The sequence below is a fragment of the Pipra filicauda genome, unplaced genomic scaffold (genome assembly GCF_003945595.2).
Source record: "Pipra filicauda isolate LSUMZ 115617 unplaced genomic scaffold, ASM394559v2 scaffold281_size1565311_pilon, whole genome shotgun sequence".
Lineage (NCBI taxonomy): Eukaryota > Metazoa > Chordata > Aves > Passeriformes > Pipridae > Pipra > Pipra filicauda.
Window position 1 is genome coordinate 538,335 of NW_024104400.1, and position 21,020 is coordinate 559,354.

General features: G+C 54.8%; 3 protein-coding genes across 5 annotated transcripts; all 3 read left to right on the forward strand.

Moving 5' to 3' along the window:
* The first annotated feature begins 2 nt into the window (after window positions 1-2).
* HDAC8 (histone deacetylase 8) lies at window positions 3-14,100 on the forward strand. 3 transcript variants are annotated; one of them, XM_027718850.2, is made up of 11 exons: window positions 3-147; window positions 518-570; window positions 1,941-2,071; window positions 3,027-3,168; window positions 4,150-4,262; window positions 5,266-5,343; window positions 5,728-5,836; window positions 7,351-7,523; window positions 8,988-9,082; window positions 12,506-12,611; window positions 13,093-14,100. In XM_027718850.2, exons 1-11 carry the CDS (start codon window positions 67-69, stop codon window positions 13,113-13,115), a joined length of 1,104 nt encoding a protein of 367 aa, XP_027574651.1. In that variant the 5' UTR covers window positions 3-66; the 3' UTR covers window positions 13,116-14,100. The 3 variants fall into 3 exon arrangements, with proteins under 3 accessions (XP_027574651.1, XP_027574652.1, XP_027574654.1); XM_027718851.2 differs by having other exon boundaries at window positions 61-104; XM_027718853.2 differs by having other exon boundaries at window positions 63-147; window positions 1,941-2,019; window positions 3,027-3,127.
* Window positions 14,101-14,912: 812 nt separating this feature from the next.
* Window positions 14,913-15,896, forward strand: CITED1 (Cbp/p300 interacting transactivator with Glu/Asp rich carboxy-terminal domain 1). Its single transcript, XM_027718864.2, has one exon. It carries the CDS (start codon window positions 15,221-15,223, stop codon window positions 15,626-15,628), a length of 408 nt encoding a protein of 135 aa, XP_027574665.1. The 5' UTR covers window positions 14,913-15,220; the 3' UTR covers window positions 15,629-15,896.
* A 929-nt stretch (window positions 15,897-16,825) lies between these two features.
* On the forward strand, window positions 16,826-20,949 carry RPS4X (ribosomal protein S4 X-linked). Its single transcript, XM_027718863.2, has 7 exons — window positions 16,826-16,866; window positions 17,086-17,163; window positions 17,574-17,754; window positions 18,168-18,265; window positions 19,335-19,506; window positions 20,029-20,186; window positions 20,787-20,949. Exons 1-7 carry the CDS (start codon window positions 16,864-16,866, stop codon window positions 20,886-20,888), a joined length of 792 nt encoding a protein of 263 aa, XP_027574664.1. The 5' UTR covers window positions 16,826-16,863; the 3' UTR covers window positions 20,889-20,949.
* The last annotated feature ends 71 nt before the right edge of the window (window positions 20,950-21,020 follow it).

Sequence of the window (21,020 nt, forward strand, 5' to 3'; positions counted from 1 at the left end):
CCCGGCGGGCCGCGGGGCCGGAACCGCCCGTGCTGCTGCGCCCCGGCCCCGGCCGTGTGGGCCTCGATGGCGGCGGCGCCGCCGGTCTACGTGTACAGCCCGGAGTACGTGGAGCTCTGCGACTCCCTCTGCAAAGTGCCCAAGCGGGTCAGCGCCGCGCCGGGGGTGGCGGGGCGGGAGGGAGCGGGGAGCGGGGAACGGGGAACGGGCGGCCCGGCGGGAGGAGTGTGCGGTCAGAGTGGGGTGGGGGGCCCGTCTGTGCCCTCACACCGCCCCTGGCAGCGCCGTGACAGCGACACTGAAGCGCTTCCCTTCCCCGGCTGTGCCTCTGCCCGGGACACCGGGAGACCCATCACGCACCCCCGGGATGCCCTGCCCGGCTCCAGCCGTGCCGGGAGAGCCGCTGCTGGGGGGAGTCACAGCCACAGCTCGGCTGCGAGTCCTTCCTTGGGCCCCCCCATGCCCCCGGTTGCTGCCTTTGTGTCTCCTGCTCTCACAGATGTGCTCTTCTCTTTAGGCCAGCATGGTGCATTCGTTGATTGAGGCGTATTGCCTGCTCGACCAGATGAAGTAAGTGCTCCCGTTTTCTGTGAAGGGATGTTTTCTTCTCCGCTGAGGTTTGGAAGGTGCTGAGTAACTTCAGGTTTCACGCTGTCCCTGCTGGCAGGGAGCCCCCACAGTGTGTATTTCTAAGGAATCTACACAGTGTGTATTTCTAAGGATCTAAGGAAAGTGCTTGTTTTGCTACGTGGACACGATTACAGTGGAAGGTGTAATTCGTGGTTACTCTCCTGGTCTGGTGGAGCACAGATTTTTCTCGTGCCTTCTCTGCAGAGTGTCTGTCACCCCCAGGCTCGGGGCTCGGAGCAGGGTGACAACCTTGGTGCTGCTCCAGATCCACTGCTCAGTCAGTGCTGATACAGAGAGGGACCTTGTTGTTTTGTTGTGTCGTGATTGATCTGGGAGACTTATTGTGAGGTCTTGGGGCTGTTCAGGAGAGAAGACAAGGTGAAACCTGGGGCAGAAGAGTGAGATCCCTCCTGCTTCATTTGGCTTTTGACACTGGAGCATATGAAGGGAATAAAAGGCTTAGCTCAGCCTCTCTTATGTTCTTAAAAAAAAATCCCATGTTCCAGTTCAGCAGGGCCAGAAGGTCCTATTGGGACTTCTTTTTTAAAAGAATTTTTTTTTTCTAGCCATTTTGGCAGAGTGTGCTTGGTACCTGGCTGCAGGTGCCATCATCTAGCAGACCTGAAGGGCTGTTTGCCTTGGCAGGGACTGGGAAGTGCCTGGCACTGGGACCAGCCTAGAGCTGGGAGTTTCCTGAGGTCTTCCCATTCTTTCCTATGCTGTGCTGCCCATGTGTGCCCCCCGTGTCTGAGATTTGGAGAGGATTCAGTGTGTTGCAGGATTTGTTTAGGCAGACTGCAAAGCACCCAAACCCAGGAAGGTGCTGGGAACAGCAGTAGTCTCTGCTTTGATGCAGGTGTAGGTCAGAGCACTTGAGAAGTGCTGTCCAGCTCCTGACCTGGCAGGGTGGGGTCCTGCTGCAGCAGCTGGGACTGGACTTTTCCCTCTGTTAGTGCCTCTGTGTGTAACCAGAATGTTGGATCCACTGGGCATTGCTCATACTGGGAGAACATGCAGAAAAGGGGGAAAAACACTTGAAGCAAAATAGGAAGGTTAGTGCAGGCAGCACCTGTAGGTGTTCTTCCCTGGGCTGGGCATAGCAGGCAGTGCCACGCTGGAGTCAAGGCCAGCTCAGCTGGATGTTTGCTCACTGGAGTGGCAGTCTGGTGCAAGAGAAAGAGGGATTTTTGTTTGCTTTTACCACAGTAACGGCCAAAAGAAGGCTTCTAGGTTAAAGGCTAAAGCTGAGCATTCCAGCCAAACCCTAGGCCCTCTTGTCCTGACATGCTCCCTTCCTTCTCTCTGCCTAGGATAGTCAAGCCAAAAGTGGCCTCCATGGAGGAGATGGCAAGTTTCCACACAGATGCTTACCTGCAGCACCTGCAGAAGGTCAGTGAGGAGGGGGACGATGACCATCCGGAGTCTGTGGAGTATGGACTGGGTAAGGATGTGTGTCTTCAGCGAGAGCTTAGCTGAGTGTCAGGACCAGGATGCTTTTTTTGCTGCAGCTGCAGTTAGAGTGGTGAGCTCAGGAGTAGGCCCCTTCTATGGGGTCAGCCCTTCAGAAACAAGCTGCTCCAGCATGGGTCCCTTTCCATGGAATCAGTCCTTCAGGAACTGCTCCAGTGTGGGTCCCTTTCCATGGGGTCAGTCCTTCAGGAATAAGCTGTTCCAGCATGGATCCCCTGCAGAGTCACAGGTCCTGCCAGCAAACCTACTGCAGCGTGGGTCCCTTCCATGGAGTTACAGCTTTGTTCAGGCACACTCCCCTGCTTCTGGGACATAGGGTCCTCCAGGGGCTGCAGGGCCATCTCTGCTCCATCGTGGACCTCCACGGGCTGCAGGGGCACAGCTGCCTCATTGTGGTCTGTACCATGGGCTGCAGGAACTCCAGTGCCTGGAGCACCTCCTGCCCCTCCTTTCCTGCTGACTTTGGGGCCTGCAGGGTAGTTTCTTTCACAGGCTCTCACCTCTCTCCCAGGTGCTGCACTGTGGTTTTTGCCCTTTGTTTGATATGTTCTCCCACAGGCTCTGCCCGCAGTGCTGATGGGCTCAGCCTTGCCCAGAGGCAGGTCCGTCCTGGAGTTCTGTCCAACATGGGGGCAGCTCCTGGTGGCTGCTCACAGAAGCCACCCCTGCAGCCCTCCCACTGTGAACACCTTACCACGCAAACCCACCACAACTTTATTCCTACTCAGGCCCCCTGAATCTGCTGTGTGAGTCCAAAGCTGACAGCTGTCGTGAGGGTTTGTGCCATGGCTTTGGCGTTGTGTTTGGAACAGAAGGTCAGAGCCGCACTTAAAGAAGATGGCTCAAACAAAAGGAATGTGCTTCCCCTGGAGGCAAAGGCCTGTTGTGTCTGACATGTGGACTCTTACCTGGACTTTTACCCGCAGGTTATGACTGTCCAGCCACTGAAGGGATCTTTGAGTATGCAGCGGCCGTGGGAGGAGCCACCATCACTGCAGCCCAGTGCCTGCTGGACGGCAAGTGCAAGGTAGCAATTAACTGGCCTGGAGGGTGGCATCATGCAAAGAAGTAAGAAAACAATCTCTTCCCTTGTGTTTTCTCACCTGGTGTCTGAACCCCGCTTCCTAGCTCCCGGCTCCCCTGCGAACCCTCAGGGTGCGGCGATCCAGCTGGGAGAGAAAGCAAGGTGTGAGGGAAGGCAGAAGGTAGAGAGGGCAGGGCAGAGGCCTGAGAGGAGGCCGGTCACTGCCCAGTGCTGTTGCTGTCATGGACTGCAGGGAGGGTCTGGAGCAGGTATACTCACAGATGTCCCACCGTTCCTTGATACTTGGTTATCTCCGGCAGTTCAAGTGAGAAGGGATTTTGTGAGGTCCATAGAGAAGCACTGTGGAGAGTCAAATGATTGATGCAGCTTGGAACACAATGGGAATGTGGCAACATGTTGGCCAAATTGCTTTGTGTGGCTTTTTTGGTTTCTTAATAAGAGGTTTGAAAAGGTGCAAGGTTGACCTTGGGTTTCCCTACACTCCATGGGGGGCTGTTTGCTCTGAACTCTAACATCAATAATGATCTTCCAGCACAACAGGAGAGGAAGTAAAAGTTTTGATCCCGAATTCTGTGGTTCTGTAATGGTAAAATAATTTGTTTCCATCCCATTTTCCACGGATGTATGTTTTATTTAACTTGTGTCCCCCATCTCCCAAAACATGGGGCCTGTCTGCAGTGCAGACAAGACAGTATGTCTTCCTTGTCCACAGCCAACTGGCCTTCACAGTGCTATTCTGTGTCCCTGGGGAGCCCCAGGGATTTGCATGAAACCCGTGTCTAACTCTGAGAGCTTGAACATGGATGTGCAGATGCCTCTCCTTGCTGCAGTGACTTTTCTGACCTGGCAGAGGACCTCTGAAGGTGTAACAGTGGTGTGCGAGCTGGGTTCTCGTCCTCCTCTGTGCCCCTGTGAGGTGGAGACTTGCAAAGTCAGGGTGTCAGCACCGAGACTGGTGGTGACTGCATTGGCAACGTTCAACGTCATGGACATTGTTTTCACAGGGATGAAGCTTCTGGCTTCTGTTACCTGAACGATGCCGTCCTGGGGATCCTGCGGCTGCGCCAGAAATTTGACCGTGTGCTTTATATCGATTTGGATTTGCATCATGGGGATGGTAAGGCCCAGCAAAGGCTGCAAACAGCACAGCTGCACAGACCCAGGGGGAGGAACGGGAGAAGTTAAGGCCTGTTGGCGCAGCAGAACTTTGTGTGCTGCCACAGCTGTGGCTTTGCCTCCTTTCAGTGCAGTTGAGTTCACTCAATCCATTTCTGCCTTGTCCTGTTTTATGAAGTTACCCTTCAGATGCTGCTGTTCAGACCTCTCTTGAGGGTCTGGGCAGGAGTCTTGTACCTAAAGCAACAGACAGTGTTGTCCTAGTCTCCCATCCTGGCAGAGCAGTTGCTGACAGGATTTAATTGTTTAATGCTCCAGTGCAAGAGGGAAGCAGCCAGTAGTAAATGGTGCTTTTAAAAGAAGGCTTGATGCTATAAAAGTAAAGCCAGAACTGGCCTTTCTGAAACTGCTCTCTCCTTCAGGGACACGATTTCAGCACCATTTAACATTTCCCGCTCTTCTAAATTTTATGGTGTGTTTCATTTTGCTCCGTTTTCTCCCTGCATTTGGTTTCTCTTAAGTTTCCTGTTACTTCTTTTTCCCTCCCCCCACCCCCACTATTTTAATGTGTCTTTAAGGAAAAGAAAAGGCATGTTGAACCGCAGCAGCACTGAGAAAAAGCGAGAGAGCCCGGTAGCACTGGTTCTAATCAGAGCCAAGCTCTGGCCAAGGCAGCCCTGCTCGGATCCCTCTCCCAGCCTCGCAGGCCGAGCAGCGCAGGCGAGTGCTGCTGCCCTGGGCACTGACGTGAGGTATCGAGATCCGTTCAGTACTGATTAGCATGAGACCTGCCAAATTCATTTCAGTTGTGACCTTTGCTGCAGTTGAACTCAGGTCTCTGTGAATCGAGAATGGATTTATGGAGCCACATCTGCATTTCTGCTTCGCTCGTGCTGCTCCTGCTCTGCTTGCTGCCCCATGTTTATCAAGCAGCTCTGTTTGTGTGTTCAGGCTCTGTCATTTATATGAATGGTGCATGAAAGCTGTTTTTTCTTTCCTGGTAGGAGTTGAAGATGCCTTTAGTTTCACCTCGAAAGTCATGACTGTTTCTCTGCACAAGTTTTCACCAGGATTTTTTCCAGGCAAGTTGAACATGTGAGGTTTGTGCTCATTTGGTTCATGCCTTTGCTGGGGCCTCACCAGTGATGCAAGTCCCATCCAAAAGAGATGTCTTGCTGCCTCTCCTCTCGACCCAGAAGAAGGAAGGAACAGGGAGCTACATGTTTGGTGTTTCCACCTTTGTGGTTGTGACTGGGCTCTGGACAGAGCCCCTTCGACTGCATGGCAGAATTGGGCAGAGGAGAGAACTGGGTCCCTCCCACCCTCCTTTCTTGGTGGTGGCAAGTGGACTTCTCCATTAGTGTGCCGAAGGTCCTGGCTTTCAGCTCTCCTCTGAGAAATCCCACACATCTCTCTCTTGCAGCTCCTCTGCTTTCCCTCATAATTGGGGTGTTTCTGTTGTGCAGGCACTGGTGATGTGACAGATGTTGGCCTGGGGAAAGGTCGCTATTACAGCGTGAATGTGCCCATTCAAGATGGCATTCAAGATGAGAAATATTACCAGATCTGTGAAACGTAAGCCCTCTTGCTCCAGTACATCTTACTTGGATGGGATTTTAGAGAATAAGACACTATGCAGTTTACTACTTTTAATTACAGTCCTTTCTTAGGGCGTGCCCCTTCCCCTCTTGCACCCTTTGATTGCAGTGAGCATGGATCGTAAGAGTTCTCAGAGGTCTTGTCCAGATTCTTAAGCAAACTGAATATACAGAGACATTTGTGGGTGGCTGGAGAGTCTCTGCCACAGGTCAGCCTTGTGTGTCTAAGGAGAGACTGAGAAGGCACAAGTATTTTTTAGCTGTGGACTTAGGGCTAGATGTTTTTCCTTCAAATAAGTGCACTGAATCCTGACATTCTGTGGGACATATGCTTGGGGCTTAGCTAAAAGTGTTTTCCAAGTACCCTCTGTCCATGCTGGAAGAGTGAAAGGCTGAAGGCTGAACATGTGACAGTGATGGAGCTGCCTCCTGGCAGGCTCCTCTGTCACTCAGCTGGTGATGGGCCTCACAAACTGTTGCCCTTGTCAAAACTGGGCTGCAGGGCTTGTTCTTTTCCAGGGGAGAGGAGCCTCAGCACCAGGCTGCAGGACACAGTAGCACATCCACCTCTCAGCTCTAACACTTGAGGGCTGAAACCTCTCCAGACTTGTAGGGCAGTCGTGTGGAGGCCATGCCTCCTGCTAGCTTGTTGATACTTGCCACTGCTGGGGTAGAACAGCCCTCTTTCTGCCGGGAAACATGCTTCCAAAAAGCAGCTCTAGGGGCTGAAAGGGCTGACCAGGAGCCTGGTCAGGAGGAACCTGCTGCATGCATTCACAGCTGAAGGACATCATAACCTGCCTAGATTCCAAGCTGTGTATAACCAAAGCTTCTTCAGAGAGGTTTTGAGATTTTGAGTTCTGTCCGGGCTGGGAGGCAGTCATGGGCCTGACTGTGGATGTCTGATTGTCTGAGTGTGATTGCCTGTGCTTCCCAAAACCGCGGTGGGCTTGAAGCACAGGGCTCCCTCCAATGCAGGCTGACTATACCTTGCACAGAGCTTTTCCTTGTGTTTTTGCCTCAGGAGCCACATAAGAGAGAGGAGAATGAGAACCTAACCAGAGCCTTCCTCTGTTTGTCCTGTCTCAGTGAGAGATGTCTGAGAGTTCAGGATTGTTGTTTTGCCTGATCTCCACCGCAACCTTCAGAGGGAGAAAAGCCTCTGGATTTGTCTTGCAGCCAAAGAGCAGCCAGTGCAAATGTGGAGTTTGATGCTACCATAAGCTGATGAGGACTAGGTCCCCCTCCCCAGCGTTATCAGTGGTGCTTTTGCCTTCATCAGCCTGGTGATAAGTTCTCTGAGAGCTAAACTTGCTGTGGGAGAGTAGTGGGGGCAGAAGGCTAACTGGGAGCAGAGGGAGTGTGACTGGTACAAGCTGGGTGGAAGCAGAGAATGCAGAAACCCCGAGAGGCACTGGTGGATCTGAGGGACCAGAGCTGTGCTACCAGCATCCCTGTGGCATTAACCCCCAGAGCTCCTCCTCTCCACAGCGTGCTGAAGGAGGTGTACGCCGCCTTCAACCCCGACGCGGTCGTGCTGCAGCTGGGGGCCGACACCATCGCTGGGGACCCCATGTGCTCCTTCAACATGACGCCCGAGGGAGTGGGCAAGTGCCTCAAGTATGTCCTGCAGTGGCAGCTAGCAACTCTTGTGCTGGGAGGAGGTGAGTGTGTCCTGCTGGTCTCAGAGAAACATGTTTGTCCTCCCGTGACCCTTCCTCGAGTGCCTTGTCCTTGGGCTCGGCACTGGCCAGGGTTTAGCAGGGTGACTGCTGGGCAGTGTCAGGAGGGCATGCCATGGTACAGTACTGTGTCCTCACACCTGAAATCCTTGATACTGACAGGTGAAAGTCTCAGTCCTGACTCTCACATCTTATTAAAAGCTGCATGGCTCCTCTGGAGAAGAGGAAAGGCCGACAAACTGATCGTGACTTCTCAGTGGCACCTCTGATTCCCATCTCTGTTGATCAGCCTTCCAGTGCTTCTCTTTAAAAGTGAGCACTATGTTCCCAAACCTGCTTTGGGCACCTGGCAATGAATGGTTTTGTTTAGATTCAAGCAGGGGCCTGGGACGAGGACTGGCTGCCTGCAAAGTACAGCAGGGCTCTGATACCCAGTGAAAGCTAAGGTGGACTTATCTCTGCTGTGCTGCATAACCAGCTGCCTGTCCAGTGGGGAGAGCACAGGACAGGCTTTTTGTAACAGAGCATTTCAGAACAACAAAAGCCACTGTGTGCCAGGGAGAGCTCCATGCCTGGAGCCAGATCAGCTCTAGCTGCTGTCCTTTTTGAGATGGGGGAAATCAGGTATAGCATGTTACACCTAAAATTTGATGTGCCTGATGCTCTTTGTTTTGGAAAGGTTATGAGTGTTCAATCCTGCTGTGGCCTGTCTGTGGGTATGCTGGGGATGTCACCTTTCAGACAAAAACCCCCAAAACTTTTGTCAAAAAATGAGGGACAACTATTTGTCGCTCTTGAAAATACCAAAGCAGTGTCCCACCACTGCAGAGTGTGGAAGCATTTGAAGTGGGAAGTGGGGAAGGAGTGAAAAAAAAGCAGGAAAAGCCCCCACAACAACCAACTCAAACAGAAGGGAATGTTGAAAAATACGGTCTCCCTGTCTTGTCATTGTGTTTCTCTCTCTTCACTATTCTAGTCATCTTTCCTGAAAAAAAAACCTTACCTGAGTTTCTTGTGTATTTTGGGTCTAAGGCTGGCATTAAAAAGCAGGAAGCCCCTGTTTCTGCTGCAGCCCTTGCACTTACTTCCCTCCCTGCTACATGTGGGCACCTCTCCTTGTTGCCAGGAGAGAGTCCAGCACGTGGGGCTGGGAGCTCATGCTGGGTCTGAGATGGTGGCTGAAGGACCGACCTCTGCCCCACCAGGTGTAACTGGGGTTCAGTTTGAGAGGTCTGCTCTTGCACACAGTGTCATTTGGACCTGGCCTCGTGTAGCCAGCAGGTGCAAAATGCAGATTTTGGGCACAGCTTGAGTGGATGAAATAAGCTGAGTTCCTGTGAACTGTGCACATTGCCTCCACAGTTTGTTCCTTCCACTAAAATCTCTCCCTCTCTCTTCCCTTTCCCCACTCTTCCCCCTCAAAATCCCAATTCTTGCTGGAAACAGGAGGTTACAACCTTGCCAACACAGCTCGCTGCTGGACATACTTGACTGGGGTGATCCTTGGGAGAACACTGTCCTCGGAGATCCCCGATCACGAGGTAATGCTGTGAAAAACCCTCCCTTCTCCTTGCAGAAGAGACAGTCATTCCACCTGATAATCCACACAGCATCCTTGCCACTTAGTCCTGTTTTGTGGAGACACTCCTGTAACAATACCACCCTATCCCAGCAGCATGGTGGGTGCTTGTGCCCAAAAGCAGAGGCTGCAGCTTTCTGTGAGGGATCTCAGGAACTGATAAACTTCAGTCTCTGATGGTTACAGAGAGGATGGGTGGAGGGAGCCACCAGTTGCTCAAAGAGCTCTTTAGGATGTGCATGTACTTTTGCCTTTCTCAAGGCTTTGAATTTTAACCCTGCTTTTATCAACATACAGAAAGGACCAGGTGCAGCTTTGAAGCTTTGGCTGTGGGGCCAGGTGCTGTCTCAGTGCCAGTGCTGGTGCTTTTCATGTCTTGAGTGGGGCTGGACAGTGTGAATTAATTTCTGTCTAGTGAACCTCTTTCCCCTGACATGGGAATGCTAGTTGGTTGATGAAACTCATGGAAGAGTTTCATGGAAGACTACCCTGCTAGGGACCTGGGAAGCCCTCCCACCTTGGGGCTGTGGTTCAGCTGTTCAACACATTGCTCTGTGTTCTGGGGAGGAATGGCCCAGGTGTTGCTACACCAAAAGCAGGAGTTTGAGATCCAGCACCCTCTCACCCTTGAGGGGATATGCACACTCTGTGCCAGTATGGATCATGTTGTGCATCTTTCCCAAGAGAGAGTGTTCCTCCATGTGTGGGAACCTTCTGCTTCTCAGGAGCACCAAAACAAGTAGGGTTTCTGATGGAGGCTGTGATATATAGGTATCAGTCTCTCCTCCTGGCTTTGGGACACAACAGAGTCAGAAATACCCATATCCAATGGCACATGCACATAGGTCCTTAGCAGAGGGAGATGCCTCTGTAATAAGAAACTGGGATAGGATGCCTGTAATAAGGAAACAAGAAATCCTGATGCTTTAGGTATGGGCAGAGGTCACTGTGGAGAGCACAGTGACAGTGTGCTGGTGCAGCTCCCTGCCTGCTTTCCTGAGACCTCTGTGCTGTTCAGGGGCATGAGAACATGGTTCAGTAGCCTCTGCACGACGAGGGCAGCACATGGCCCCACACACTCAACATCCAGCTGAGAACAGCAGAGGTGTGGTCTGGGGCTCTTCATGCTAAGATGCCATGGGAGTGCTTGTCCAGATGTTTGCTGGGTGACTCTTGTGGAGAAGGCAAACTCCATGAAGCAGTTCAGTGCCCAGGGTGCAGCTGCCTTCCCTTGTGGGTGTCTGTGTGCTGTGCACTGCATTTGGGGCCCTCCTACTGCCTGCCTGCATTCCAGCTCTTCCTCTGAAGCATGGAGAGGGACACATCCATACTTGGCTCTGTTTGCAAAGCTGCAGAGTGAACCAGGAAAGCCCTGTGTAAACAAAGGCAAGTCTGCCTCTCACAGGGGTCAGAGCAAAAGGCAGTAAGATGGTTGGAATGTTTTTTGGAGGACAGTTTCAAATAATACTTAAACATCGTCCTTGTGAGCCATAGCCCATCTTGCTCTGACATTTACTGATCCTAAAATCCACTTTCTGTCTTTTCTGATGGACTCATCTTGCATCAGAGTGTGACAGAGAGCAGTCAGATGTCAGGCAGATTCCTATGTCTGCTCCTGGATTTTTGACTTGACAAATGTGCTTAAACCTTACAAACCTGAGATTTGTATTCACTTCACTTTGATGGGAATTCTTCTGTTCCCTTCTCTTGCTCCATGAGTCACTGTATTTAGAGAAGGCTTTTTTTTCCCTGTAGATGGAAGCAGTCCAAGGTAACATTGTTCCTTACCTGGCTAGTGCAGGTTCCAGGCCAGCACTTTGAGATGCAGCCTGTTCTCTGTGATTAAGGATGAGACATCTTCACCTTGCATTAATCCTACAGAGCTTCCCAACAGAATCTCCCAGAGAAGGTATAGCTGAATGGTTTGGCATATTTTAGAGTCCTTCTCATGAGTATATTTTAGCCTCTGTAACCTTCCCATGTGATGCTCCAGGCTCCCTGCATTTTGCTGTTGGCATTTTTAAGGTAAACTGGTGGAAGCAGGTTTGGTGGAGGGAAAAGCCATGAAGGAAGAGGTTTGGAGACCACTGGGAATGAAATATTTACACAGCTAGGGAATAACTGAAGGGGAGGCAGCATGAGCTTTCACTGTATGTGGATGGATTTGTGTGCACACAGGGTTGATGCCTTTTTGTCAGATTCCCAGGGCTTTTTTCCTGCTGCTTCTGGCAAAGAACCACTAGTGGTTTAATAGCTTATCAGTGCCTGTGCACAGAAACAAAGGTTGGTACTTCCTGATTTCATGTTTTCTTTGCTTTAAATAGGAATTCCCATTCTGATTAACACGAAATGTGGAAACTGAGCTGTCAGCCTTTTGAGATCAGTGCAGAATTCCTGACTGTGAGCAGCTTAAAGGCAGTCCCACCACTGCTTTCCTGCTGTCCAGCCACAGGGCTCTGCTCACCTCCTGAAGGAAACTCCTGAGAGTTTGTGGCCTGGGACAGATTGTTGCTAAAGCACTGGCTGTGAGGTGGCTAGGCTGTGCTGTTCCATCAGTCTCCAGGTCTGGCAAACTCTTTTAGCAATGATGGGCCAAATTCCACACAGTCGTATTCAGCACTTTGCTTCTCCTAAAGCCTTGAGGGGTTTGGGGATGTTCTTGACAGCTCCAGGTCTTGAAATCAAGTTATTATGAAAGAAAGACAATATTCAGAAACCTTTTGGTCATTTTTGGTTTTTTTTTTGTCCATGAGTTTGTAGAGAAGGGCTTGAAAACAAGACAACTGTGGTTTGGAGACCCAGAAACATTTGACTGAGCATCAGTGTAATGGTGTTTAAATAGTCTGAGGATGTCTGGAAAGACCAGCGTAGAATTCCTTGAACATCCAGTGTTGATGGTGCCATGAGTCACGGTCCCATCACAGCAGGTTCCACCAGTGAACTGCTTGTCCTAAAATCAGGAACAGAATGTGGACTTCGGTAAGATGCCTAATTTTTTGCTGTTGGCATAGTACTCGTTGTCAGGTCTGGCATTATTCAGTAGAATAGGTAGCACTTGAATTTTGTTGACTAAAAAATCAGGTTAATCATGTGTAAAATGAGTGTCAACAGCTTTCCCAAATTAAACACTGGGATAGACACTTGACTGCTTTTGGCTGCACCACTGGGCTCTGCTTCCCAAGCCCTTGAACTGAGGAATGGTTGAAAACTCCAGGTGGGCACAGACACTGCAGAAGCACCACCTTGATGCCATGAAGCCACATGTGGCCCTCAGATGGAGAAACTGTTTTTTGCCTTTTTCCAAACAGGTACCCACAGAGAACCCTGCCCCCAGCCTCAGCCACCAGAGGCCTCTCTGCTGACTCTCCCCTCCTCTTCCCTCCAGTTCTTCACAGAGTATGGTCCTGATTACGTGCTGGAGATCACCCCAAGCTGCAGACCAGACCGCAACGAGCCACAGAGAATTCAAGAAATTCTGAACTCTATCAAAGGTGGGTTGTCCAAGCCAACACTCCTGCTTTGGGCTTCCAGGTCCTCTTAGAGAGGGCTTCAGAAGAGCTCACTGGAGTCTTTCTCACTGACTAGAAAGATGAACTGTGTTCACTTGGCTGCTCATTAGTGCACAGAGTCATCTGCCTCCTACTTCCCTTGGGATTCTCAGGGTTAGTGATACAGAGCTGTGGGTCCCTGTAGCCATGCCCTCTAGCTGGGCAGAGGAGCACAGGGCCTTGTCCTTACTGGAATCACGGAACAGCCCAGGTTCTAAAGGACTTCAAAGATCACCTGGTCCGACCTTTTTGTGGGAAAGGGAGGCTAGACAAGATTATCTAGCACTCTGTCCAGTCACATCTTGAAACCTTCTGACACTGAGGCCTCTACCATGTCCCTGTGGAGTTTACTTCAGTGATTGTTCTCACTGTAAAAAAACTCTTAAAATAAGGTGAAACCTCTCCCGCTTCCTTTTATTTGCAGGGAATCTGAAGCATGTTGTTTAGCAGAGGAGTAAGGCTCAGTTTCTGCAAGAGCATTTCCCATGGGGAAGACAGCGTATTTACCTGAGCAACTGGTGAAATTTGTGGCTGCAGGGAAAATTTGGAAGAAATTACTGTTGGTTGGTTAATTTTTTTTCTCTTTTAAGAAGAAAAGCTGCTGCAGGTCACGAGCACTGTGGCTCTCCCCAGGCAGGAGTGTGGGCCCTCCAGCCACAGCCTTCCTGTGCCGGCAGAGCCTCCCTTGCTCCTTCCCCTTTCCTTTTTTAACACCACAGAGTTTGTTCTCACAACTGATTTTAAATGTTTTTTAAGAGAGAGACTGCTCAGAGCTTCAAGCCCTCCCCAGCTGGAGCCCAGAGCCACGTTACCTTCCTGGCAGGGGCACAGCCTCAGAGCTGCCCGCCCGGGAAGCAGAGCCGAGGGCCAGCCTGGGGCACAGGCTGTGTCTCTTACCCACAGAAAGGCACAGCCACTGTGTTTTTAACTGGGAATTTTTTTTAAAATAAAATGTTTGAAATATTCCTCCAACCCTTTTCTTTCTTCCTGCACCCACCCTGCCTTGCCAGTGCTCTTTTCCACAGCATCCCCCCCACCCTGCAAGGCCATGGGTGGGTTCCTGAAATCCTGTGCAGAGGGGCCAGACCCTGGGGATCCTCTCCAGAGTGTTGAGGGAGATTCAGTGTGGCAGCTCCTATCCCAGGAGATCTTGGATGAACCTCCAGATGCCCCAGTGCCCCATGCGAGTGGCCACAAGGCATCTAAGCAAGGGAACAGGTAAACAGGTACAGAGGTATCCGGGGCAGATCTCTCCCGATGCCTCAGGCCACAGAGCCTGGCCTCTGCTGCTCTTGTCCCCTCATTGACCTGGCCCACGGAGCTTTTGTTGTGCTGGGATTTTTTTAAGATGTCCAGTCACTGTGGGAAAGCATATTTCCTGTGGCTTTAATTAGATTACTCTGGAATAAATAGCAAGATGAAGGGGCTCCCAGCCTGGCCTTGACTTTGTTTTGCTCTCTTGTTTTTCTCTGCCGATTGAAACAACAGGAAATCTGGCGTGGAGGGAGTTCAGCAGGATGTGGCTCCCATGACTCCTGACCCCCTTCTCCGCTTCCATGTACCCTTGGCACCTGCTGTGGTGTGGTGTGATGGGAGAGACCAGTCTTGTGTGGTGACTGCTGGCAGGAGGCTGGTGCTGCCACCAGCACAGCAAAGGGTTCCATCGTCCTGGGGACTGTTCAGCCAGGGGAAAAGTGAGGAAGGAGAGAGCAGAGAAGCTGGCCAGCTGCCTCCTCTGACCAACCTGAGGGCCCCACATGCTTTGTCCCTGCACCAGGCAGACTGCCCTGTGAGCTGTGGGAGCTGCTTCAGGAACAGAACTGGGAAAATAAACGATAGGAAACCCCACAAGTGTCAAGCATTGCAGTACTAAATGGGCTTTAGGTGAGGTGCAGGGAGACCTGTAAGCAGGTTGCCCACCCACAGACAGCTGAGAGAGCTGAGCTGTGGGGTAAGGTACCCCCTCTGCCATCCCCATCCACGTCTCCAAATGTGGAGAGACAATTGGAGCTCAACTCGGTGCAAAACAAGAAAAGTGCAAAAGGTGGGACGAAGGCTCGGAGGGTGCCCCCAGTGCCACCACAAACAGCCCCCTCACACCCAAATCCCTTCTCCAGCTGGCTGAGGGCACCAGTCCTCGTTGCCCTGACAGCCCTGCCACCACCTGAACCCCACTGTTGTTCCCTACAGGTGTTACAAGCGTGTTCCAGCCTGGACAGGGGGAGACCAGGTGAGGTCCCATCCCAGACCGGGAGGACACAGAGGAACCCAGCCTGGAAGGGCGGGACACGGGGGCCGGCCGGGGGCCGGAGGGGCAGGTGGTGCCAGCACCGCCCCCCTGGGCTGTCCCGCCCCGTCCCCCCCTCCCTGCCCGACCGACTCGCCCGACGGCCCAGCATCCCTTCGCCTTCCCCCGCGCCGTGGCCGCTATAAATCAGACGGCGGCGGCTGCCCCCGGGGAGCGGGGCTACCCAGGCGCTGCGACCGGGCTGCCTCTCCAGCCTCCCTCCCCGTCTGGATACCTCGCCGGACCACCCCCGCAGAGCCCGGAGATGAGCTCTCCACAATCCCGTCCCCGGGGCACGAAGGACCTCGAGGTGGCGGCGATGCTGCCGGGGTCCCCGCCTGCCCCCGCCGCCCCTGTGGCCCCGCGGGCGGGTTCCCAATTCCTGGCCAGCTGGCGCCTGCAGAAGCTCCGCATCCCGCACCGCACCTCGGGGCGAGCCCGGCGCCGCACGGAGCCCCGCTCGCCGCCCGCGCGGGGCCTGGGGCCGCGGGGCGCGGGGAGCCGCCCCCTCCAGCCCGCCCGCCCCGGCATCATCGACTCGGACCCGGTGGACGAGGAGGTGCTCAGGGCGCTGGTGCTGGAGCTTGGCCTCGACAGGGCGGACGAGCTGCCGGAGCTCTGGCTCGGCCACCACGAGTTCGACCCCCCCGCGGACCTGCCGGCTGGCTGCTGAGGCTGGAGGGCTCCAGCTGGGGCGGGGGGCTCCCGCCTCACCCCACTCACCGGGACCTCGAGGTCCGGTGCCGCTAGGCGCGGGCAGCGCCCCGGCTGCCCCACGGGCCGGTGCTGCGGGCTCAGACAGCGCTCGGAGCCCGGCCGAGGGTGGGAAGGGGCAGGAGGAGGGGCTGCGGTCGCGCTGCCCGCCCCCCAAAACGCGGGCGTCACGCTGAGCCATGCGGCTCAGGCTGCTGTGTAATAAAATCTGGGAGGACTGTTCCGTCCTGGCTGTGCCCCTTTCCTTGTCCATCTCCGTGGAGGACACTGTGGGAAGCGGCCCCGGGTGGAAGGAGGGTCTGCCCCCCGCAGCTCCTGAGCCTTCTCTCGGATTACAGTGGCAGTACCACAGGTGCCACCGCGGTGATGTCCCCGCGGGAATGGGACCTCTGTCCCACCCGCTGCGGGAGCATTGCTGTGGGGCCGCTGCACTGGGCTGCCTGGCGGGGCGCGGGGGTCTGGGGGTGTCCCGGGGACTCCGGAAAGCTGTGGGGGACACGTCTGCCTCCCTGGGGGGCGGAGCCGGGAGCACTGACCCTCCCAAATGCCTTCGGTAGCGGGTGCTTAGGCCCGGAGTCGGTTTTGGGGGGCTGCGTGGGGTGCCTGGTCCACCCCGTGAGGGGCTGCGGGCGAGAGGACGGCAGTGGATCGTCACAGGTGTCACCGCTGGCTCAGGTCCCGACACGCTCACGCTGTCCCAAACCGCCGGGGCACAACGTGGGTGAGCTGTCCCACGGGAACACCAGCGAGGACCGGGAAGGAGCCGGTCATCCTCCCCCGTGCGTCCCGACACGAGCGCGGTGTCCTCGAGCAGGGTGTCCCCCGACACAAGCGTGATGTCCCCAAGCTTGGTGTCCTCGAGCAGGGTGTCCCGAGCGCAGTGTCCTCGATCGCGGTGTCCCCGAGCGAGGTGTCCCCGATCTCGGTGTTCCCCAGCGCGATGTCCCCGAGCTGGGTGTCCCCGATCATGGTGTCCCTGAGTGGGATGTCCCGATGGCGGTGTCTTCGAGCGGGGTGTCCCCGATCGCGGTGTCCCGATCGCGTTGTCCCCCTCGGATCCCTCTCGCCCTCCCCGTCACCCCGCAGGCGGCGCTGGTCCTCCCGGCCGCTAGGGGGCGCCGCCCGCCGCCGTTGCCGCGCTGTGCGGAGGCGGGGCGGGCCGGAAGCGCGGCCCTTTCCCGGCGGAGCGCAGCCATGGTGAGATCGCGGCGCGGCCGCTCCCCGCCCTCATCCGCCGCCATCCGCTGCTCCCCGCGGGCCGCGGCCGCCCCAGCCCGGGGCAAGAGGCGCGGGAGGGAGCCCCGCGCCGGGGCTCGGGGGGCGGGAGGCTGAGGGGGTCGGGGAGGGGCGGCTGGGAGGGCCCCGCGATGGCGGCGGCCCGTAGTGCATCACCCCGTAACACGTCCCGTCCTGTAGGCTCGCGGCCCCAAGAAGCATCTGAAGCGCGTGGCTGCGCCCAAGCACTGGATGCTGGACAAGCTGACGGGCGTCTTCGTGAGTGCGGGACGGGGTCGGGGTTGGGGTCGCATCAGGGGAGGTGCTCGGTCGCTGGTGAGCTTGGGCAGTTGGGCAGCTCGGGGGCTGTTCGCTGTTAGGGGCTTTGTGAACAGCATTCGTGTTTCCCCTGTTCGAAGAGGATGCGGTGGTGGGGTCGTCGGCTGCTCTCTTTTAACTTGCCTGTTGCGCTTTCCCGTCGCTGGGGTGACATAAGTGGTTGTGCTGTGTCGGGGGCAGCTCTGTGAGGCCGGCAGGACACGGGGGAAGCTGCTGCGAATGCCAAGAACAGGAAGCTGTGTCCGGTTGCTGCCTGTGTGGCAGCTGCACTCTGGACCTCTGCCCTCGGGTTCCTCCTCTGGGGGTGGTCGGTGCTGCTCGAGCCCCCAGCAGAGGGTTTCTGCCCGCAGGCACCCCGTCCATCAACAGGCCCTCACAAGCTGAGGGAGTGCCTTCCCCTCATCATCTTCCTGCGCAACCGGCTGAAGTATGCCCTGACAGGGGACGAGGTGAAGAAGATCTGCATGCAGAGGTTCATCAAGATCGATGGCAAAGTCCGCACGGACATCACCTACCCTGCAGGCTTCATGGGTGAGCGGGGCTGGGGCAGGACCTGGGGCAGCTCTGCACTGGCGGGGGGAATGTTTTATCGGGCTGACATGATTTGGAGGGGAAAGGTATTTCCCCGGTGGAGGTGAAGAAAAAATATGTATAAGCAGTTGTTATTTAGTTTGGAGTTGTGCACTGCAATGACTGCCAAAGCCAGATACCTCTAGGCTGTAACTGCATGCTTGAGCTGTGTAAATTGCTGTTCAGATCCCACCACTGGGCAGTTTTTGCTAATTTGCAGTCTTATCACAGCAAAGGATGTGAGCCTGTGGTCAGGGGGAGATCCCAACCTTGTCATTCACATCCGAAGCGTTTTTCAGCAGTCCCTGGCTCTTTTTAAACGCGAGTTAAAAGTCTTGGGTGATGAGCTGATTTATTTCCCTCTCTGCAATCAGATGTCATCAGCATCGAGAAGACAGGCGAGCATTTCCGCCTGGTGTATGACACCAAGGGCCGGTTTGCTGTTCACCGCATCACAGCTGAGGAGGCCAAGGTGAGGGGCTTGGTGTGAGTGTGGGCCCAGTTGGGTTTGGTTGGGGCAGGGCTTCCTCTTTGGCGTCTCCTGAAAGAGAGCTGTTGTCTCTTCCCTGACAGCTGAGGCTGTGCTGCACTTGAGAAGATTGGGGCCTTCAGGGTTGGGGTGAAGCCGCTGGCGGGGGGAGGTCTCTTGGTGACACGAGAGCAGCTCCCAGATGGCTGCAGGTGCATTGTCTGGTGCTGGAGATGATGCTGCTGGCATGGACCAGGTCACCTGCACAGGGAGCTTTGGGGCAGGAGTGAGCCTTGGCTTTGCTAGCTAACAGTGATCAGAAACATGAAACTGCCTGTGGTGTAAAAGCCTTGAAATCTTTCTTAGGTCAGTTATGGAAGTCTTAATAAAACTGCCTTCTCACCCTGGGTGCTGGGGAGCAACTCCTGCATGTGTCTCCTTAACCCAGGCATGTTGTTGTGCCTGAGCTGTGAGTCTGCTCTGCTTCCTTGGGGCAGACCGTGCAGGCACATGACAATGTGGAGAGCAGAGCTGGTTGTGCTAGAGCTGCCTGTGGTGTGGTTTGGGACCTCTGCACCCCCTGTGATGTGCTTTTGCCTGTGACTGCCACTCTGTGTTGGCCCATGAGTGGCTGTGAGGGAGTTGGGGGTGACAGGCAGCAGGGAAATCAGAGTGCCCTGGAGGAGAGAATACAGAGCTCTCTTGGGCACTGGAGAAATGCAGGCTCTGTTGTGTGCCCACAGGCTTCAGGGTAAAATGAGGGACCTGCCCTGGCGAAGGCTTTCCCCGGGAAAGTGCAGCCAGTGTTTGTGCAGAGGCTGAAGCCCAAGGTGGGCAGCTGCTCCCACAGCAGAGGTGTTTTCTGGTGGAGCTGTAGCAAAGCTGCAGTGGCAGCTGTTGGAGAGGCATTACTTGGGCAGGGAGCTGGGCAAGTCGCTGCCTGGACTCGTGTTGTGAGCCCTGCAGTGTCTGTGTGTCCTGCTGTGGCTGGTGGCTCTCTGGGGGACAAGAGCCCCCTGGTCCATTTGCTGCTGAGCTGCCTCAGCTGAGCAGTGCTGGGTTTTGTTTGCAGTACAAGCTGTGCAAGGTGAGGAAGATCTTCGTGGGCACCAAAGGAATCCCTCACCTGGTCACCCACGATGCCCGCACTATCCGCTATCCTGACCCCCTCATCAAGGTGAACGACACGGTCCAGATTGACCTGGAGACGGGCAAGATCACAGACTTCATCAAGTTTGACACAGGTAGGTCTTGCATCCCATGTGAAGCGCTGTACCCATCCCCAGTATGGAGAGCAGTGTGGAGGTTAACACATGCCAGGCATATCTGCTCTAAAGTACAGAGGCAATGGTGTCAGCTTTGGGAAAGGGGTTGTTTCCCAAGGGCATCTCCACCTGGAGCTGGAGCAGGGATTCCTCCTGTGTGCTGGCAGTGGGAGGTGTTGGTGTAGGGACTTGGGGTGTTCTGAGGCACCAGGGAGAAGCAGCCAGCTGGCAGGGAGGTGCTTGAGCCTGGCGCTTGTGGGGCTGTGCGTGACAAGCTCTGGGCAGCCATAGGGACAGTCCTGTCTCTTTGTGGTGGCAGAAGGTTTCAGTCACAGAGCTGTGGGCAGTGCCAGCATGAGTGGGATGGGAATGCCTCCTTGGTGCTGTCAGAACTGAGAAGGTGGTGGGAAATGTTTGATATGGGCCGAGAGCCCAGGTGGGAAGGGCTTCTCCCACAGCATCTGGTGCCAGTTCTTGTTACACTTGTGTTCCCTCACCCAGGGAACCTGTGCATGGTGACTGGTGGTGCCAACTTGGGCCGTATTGGGGTGATCACCAACCGGGAGAGACACCCCGGGTCGTTTGACGTGGTCCATGTGAAAGACGCCAATGGCAACAGCTTTGCCACCAGGCTCTCCAACATCTTCGTTATTGGCAAGGTAAGCCCGTGGGGACACCAGCTGGGGAGTTCTCTCCTGTTGTGAGGGGCTGCTGGCTGAGGCAGAGAGCCTTGGTGTCTTCTTAGGCAGCTGCCTTCCCACACAGTGAAGCTCCAGTGCTGGCCTCAGTTCTGGCTCATCTCCTTGTATTTCTGCCTGTTCTGTGAAGGGGAAGCATCTGCAAATTTATGAATGGAGACATTTTCAAGAAGCAGCCCTGTGGTTTTTGAAACCTGAGAGCTGGGGGGCTGAGGAGTGCTCAGACCTTGGTATGACCTGGGCAGCTGCCCTGACTGAGTGCCCCTCCAGTGCCTCTGCTGTTTTGCCATCCCTGATGGACTCTTTGTCCAGGTTGGAGAGGGACAGCATTTCGGTTTTGGCTGAAGTGCATCCTTCATGGATGTGACTGAAGGAGGCAGCTGTAAACCTGTGCATCTTTCACACCTTCCTAATTGGCTTCTGCTGGGCCAGTGCCACAGCCGTGTGTAGCTGGCCCAGCATGGGCAGTGGTAGGCTTCTGCTGCTTTCCCCCTGAGAGGGAGAACTCTGCTGCTATCCACGTTTCCTGGTGTGACGTGGCTTCTTTCTCCCTTGCTGCAGGGCAACAAGCCATGGATCTCCCTGCCCCGTGGAAAGGGCATCCGCCTGACCATTGCCGAAGAGAGAGACAAGAGACTGGCGGCCAAGCAGAGCAGCGGGTGAAGTCCAGCTTGGGCTGGTGCTGGTGCTGTCAGTGTGTTAATTAAACCGTTTACCACATGGCTGTGTGACTGGCTGGGGAGTGTCCCTCGGCTGGGGGGAGCTGTACTGCCAGTGCCAGGCCCTGCTGTGCTC

Bases quoted from the DNA above. Each gene is read 5' to 3' on its own strand.
- HDAC8 (XM_027718850.2), top strand. From the start codon at position 67: ATGGCGGCGGCGCCGCCGGTCTACGTGTACAGCCCGGAGTACGTGGAG. The intron at 148-517 runs GTCAGCGCCGCG...TCTTCTCTTTAG, and splicing joins TCTGCAAAGTGCCCAAGCGG to GCCAGCATGGTGCATTCGTT. The intron at 7,524-8,987 runs GTGAGTGTGTCC...TGCTGGAAACAG, and splicing joins AACTCTTGTGCTGGGAGGAG to GAGGTTACAACCTTGCCAAC.
- RPS4X (XM_027718863.2), top strand. The intron at 17,755-18,167 runs GTGAGCGGGGCT...CTCTGCAATCAG, and splicing joins CTACCCTGCAGGCTTCATGG to ATGTCATCAGCATCGAGAAG. The intron at 18,266-19,334 runs GTGAGGGGCTTG...TTTTGTTTGCAG, and splicing joins TCACAGCTGAGGAGGCCAAG to TACAAGCTGTGCAAGGTGAG.
- CITED1 (XM_027718864.2), top strand. From the start codon at position 15,221: ATGAGCTCTCCACAATCCCGTCCCCGGGGCACGAAGGACCTCGAGGTG.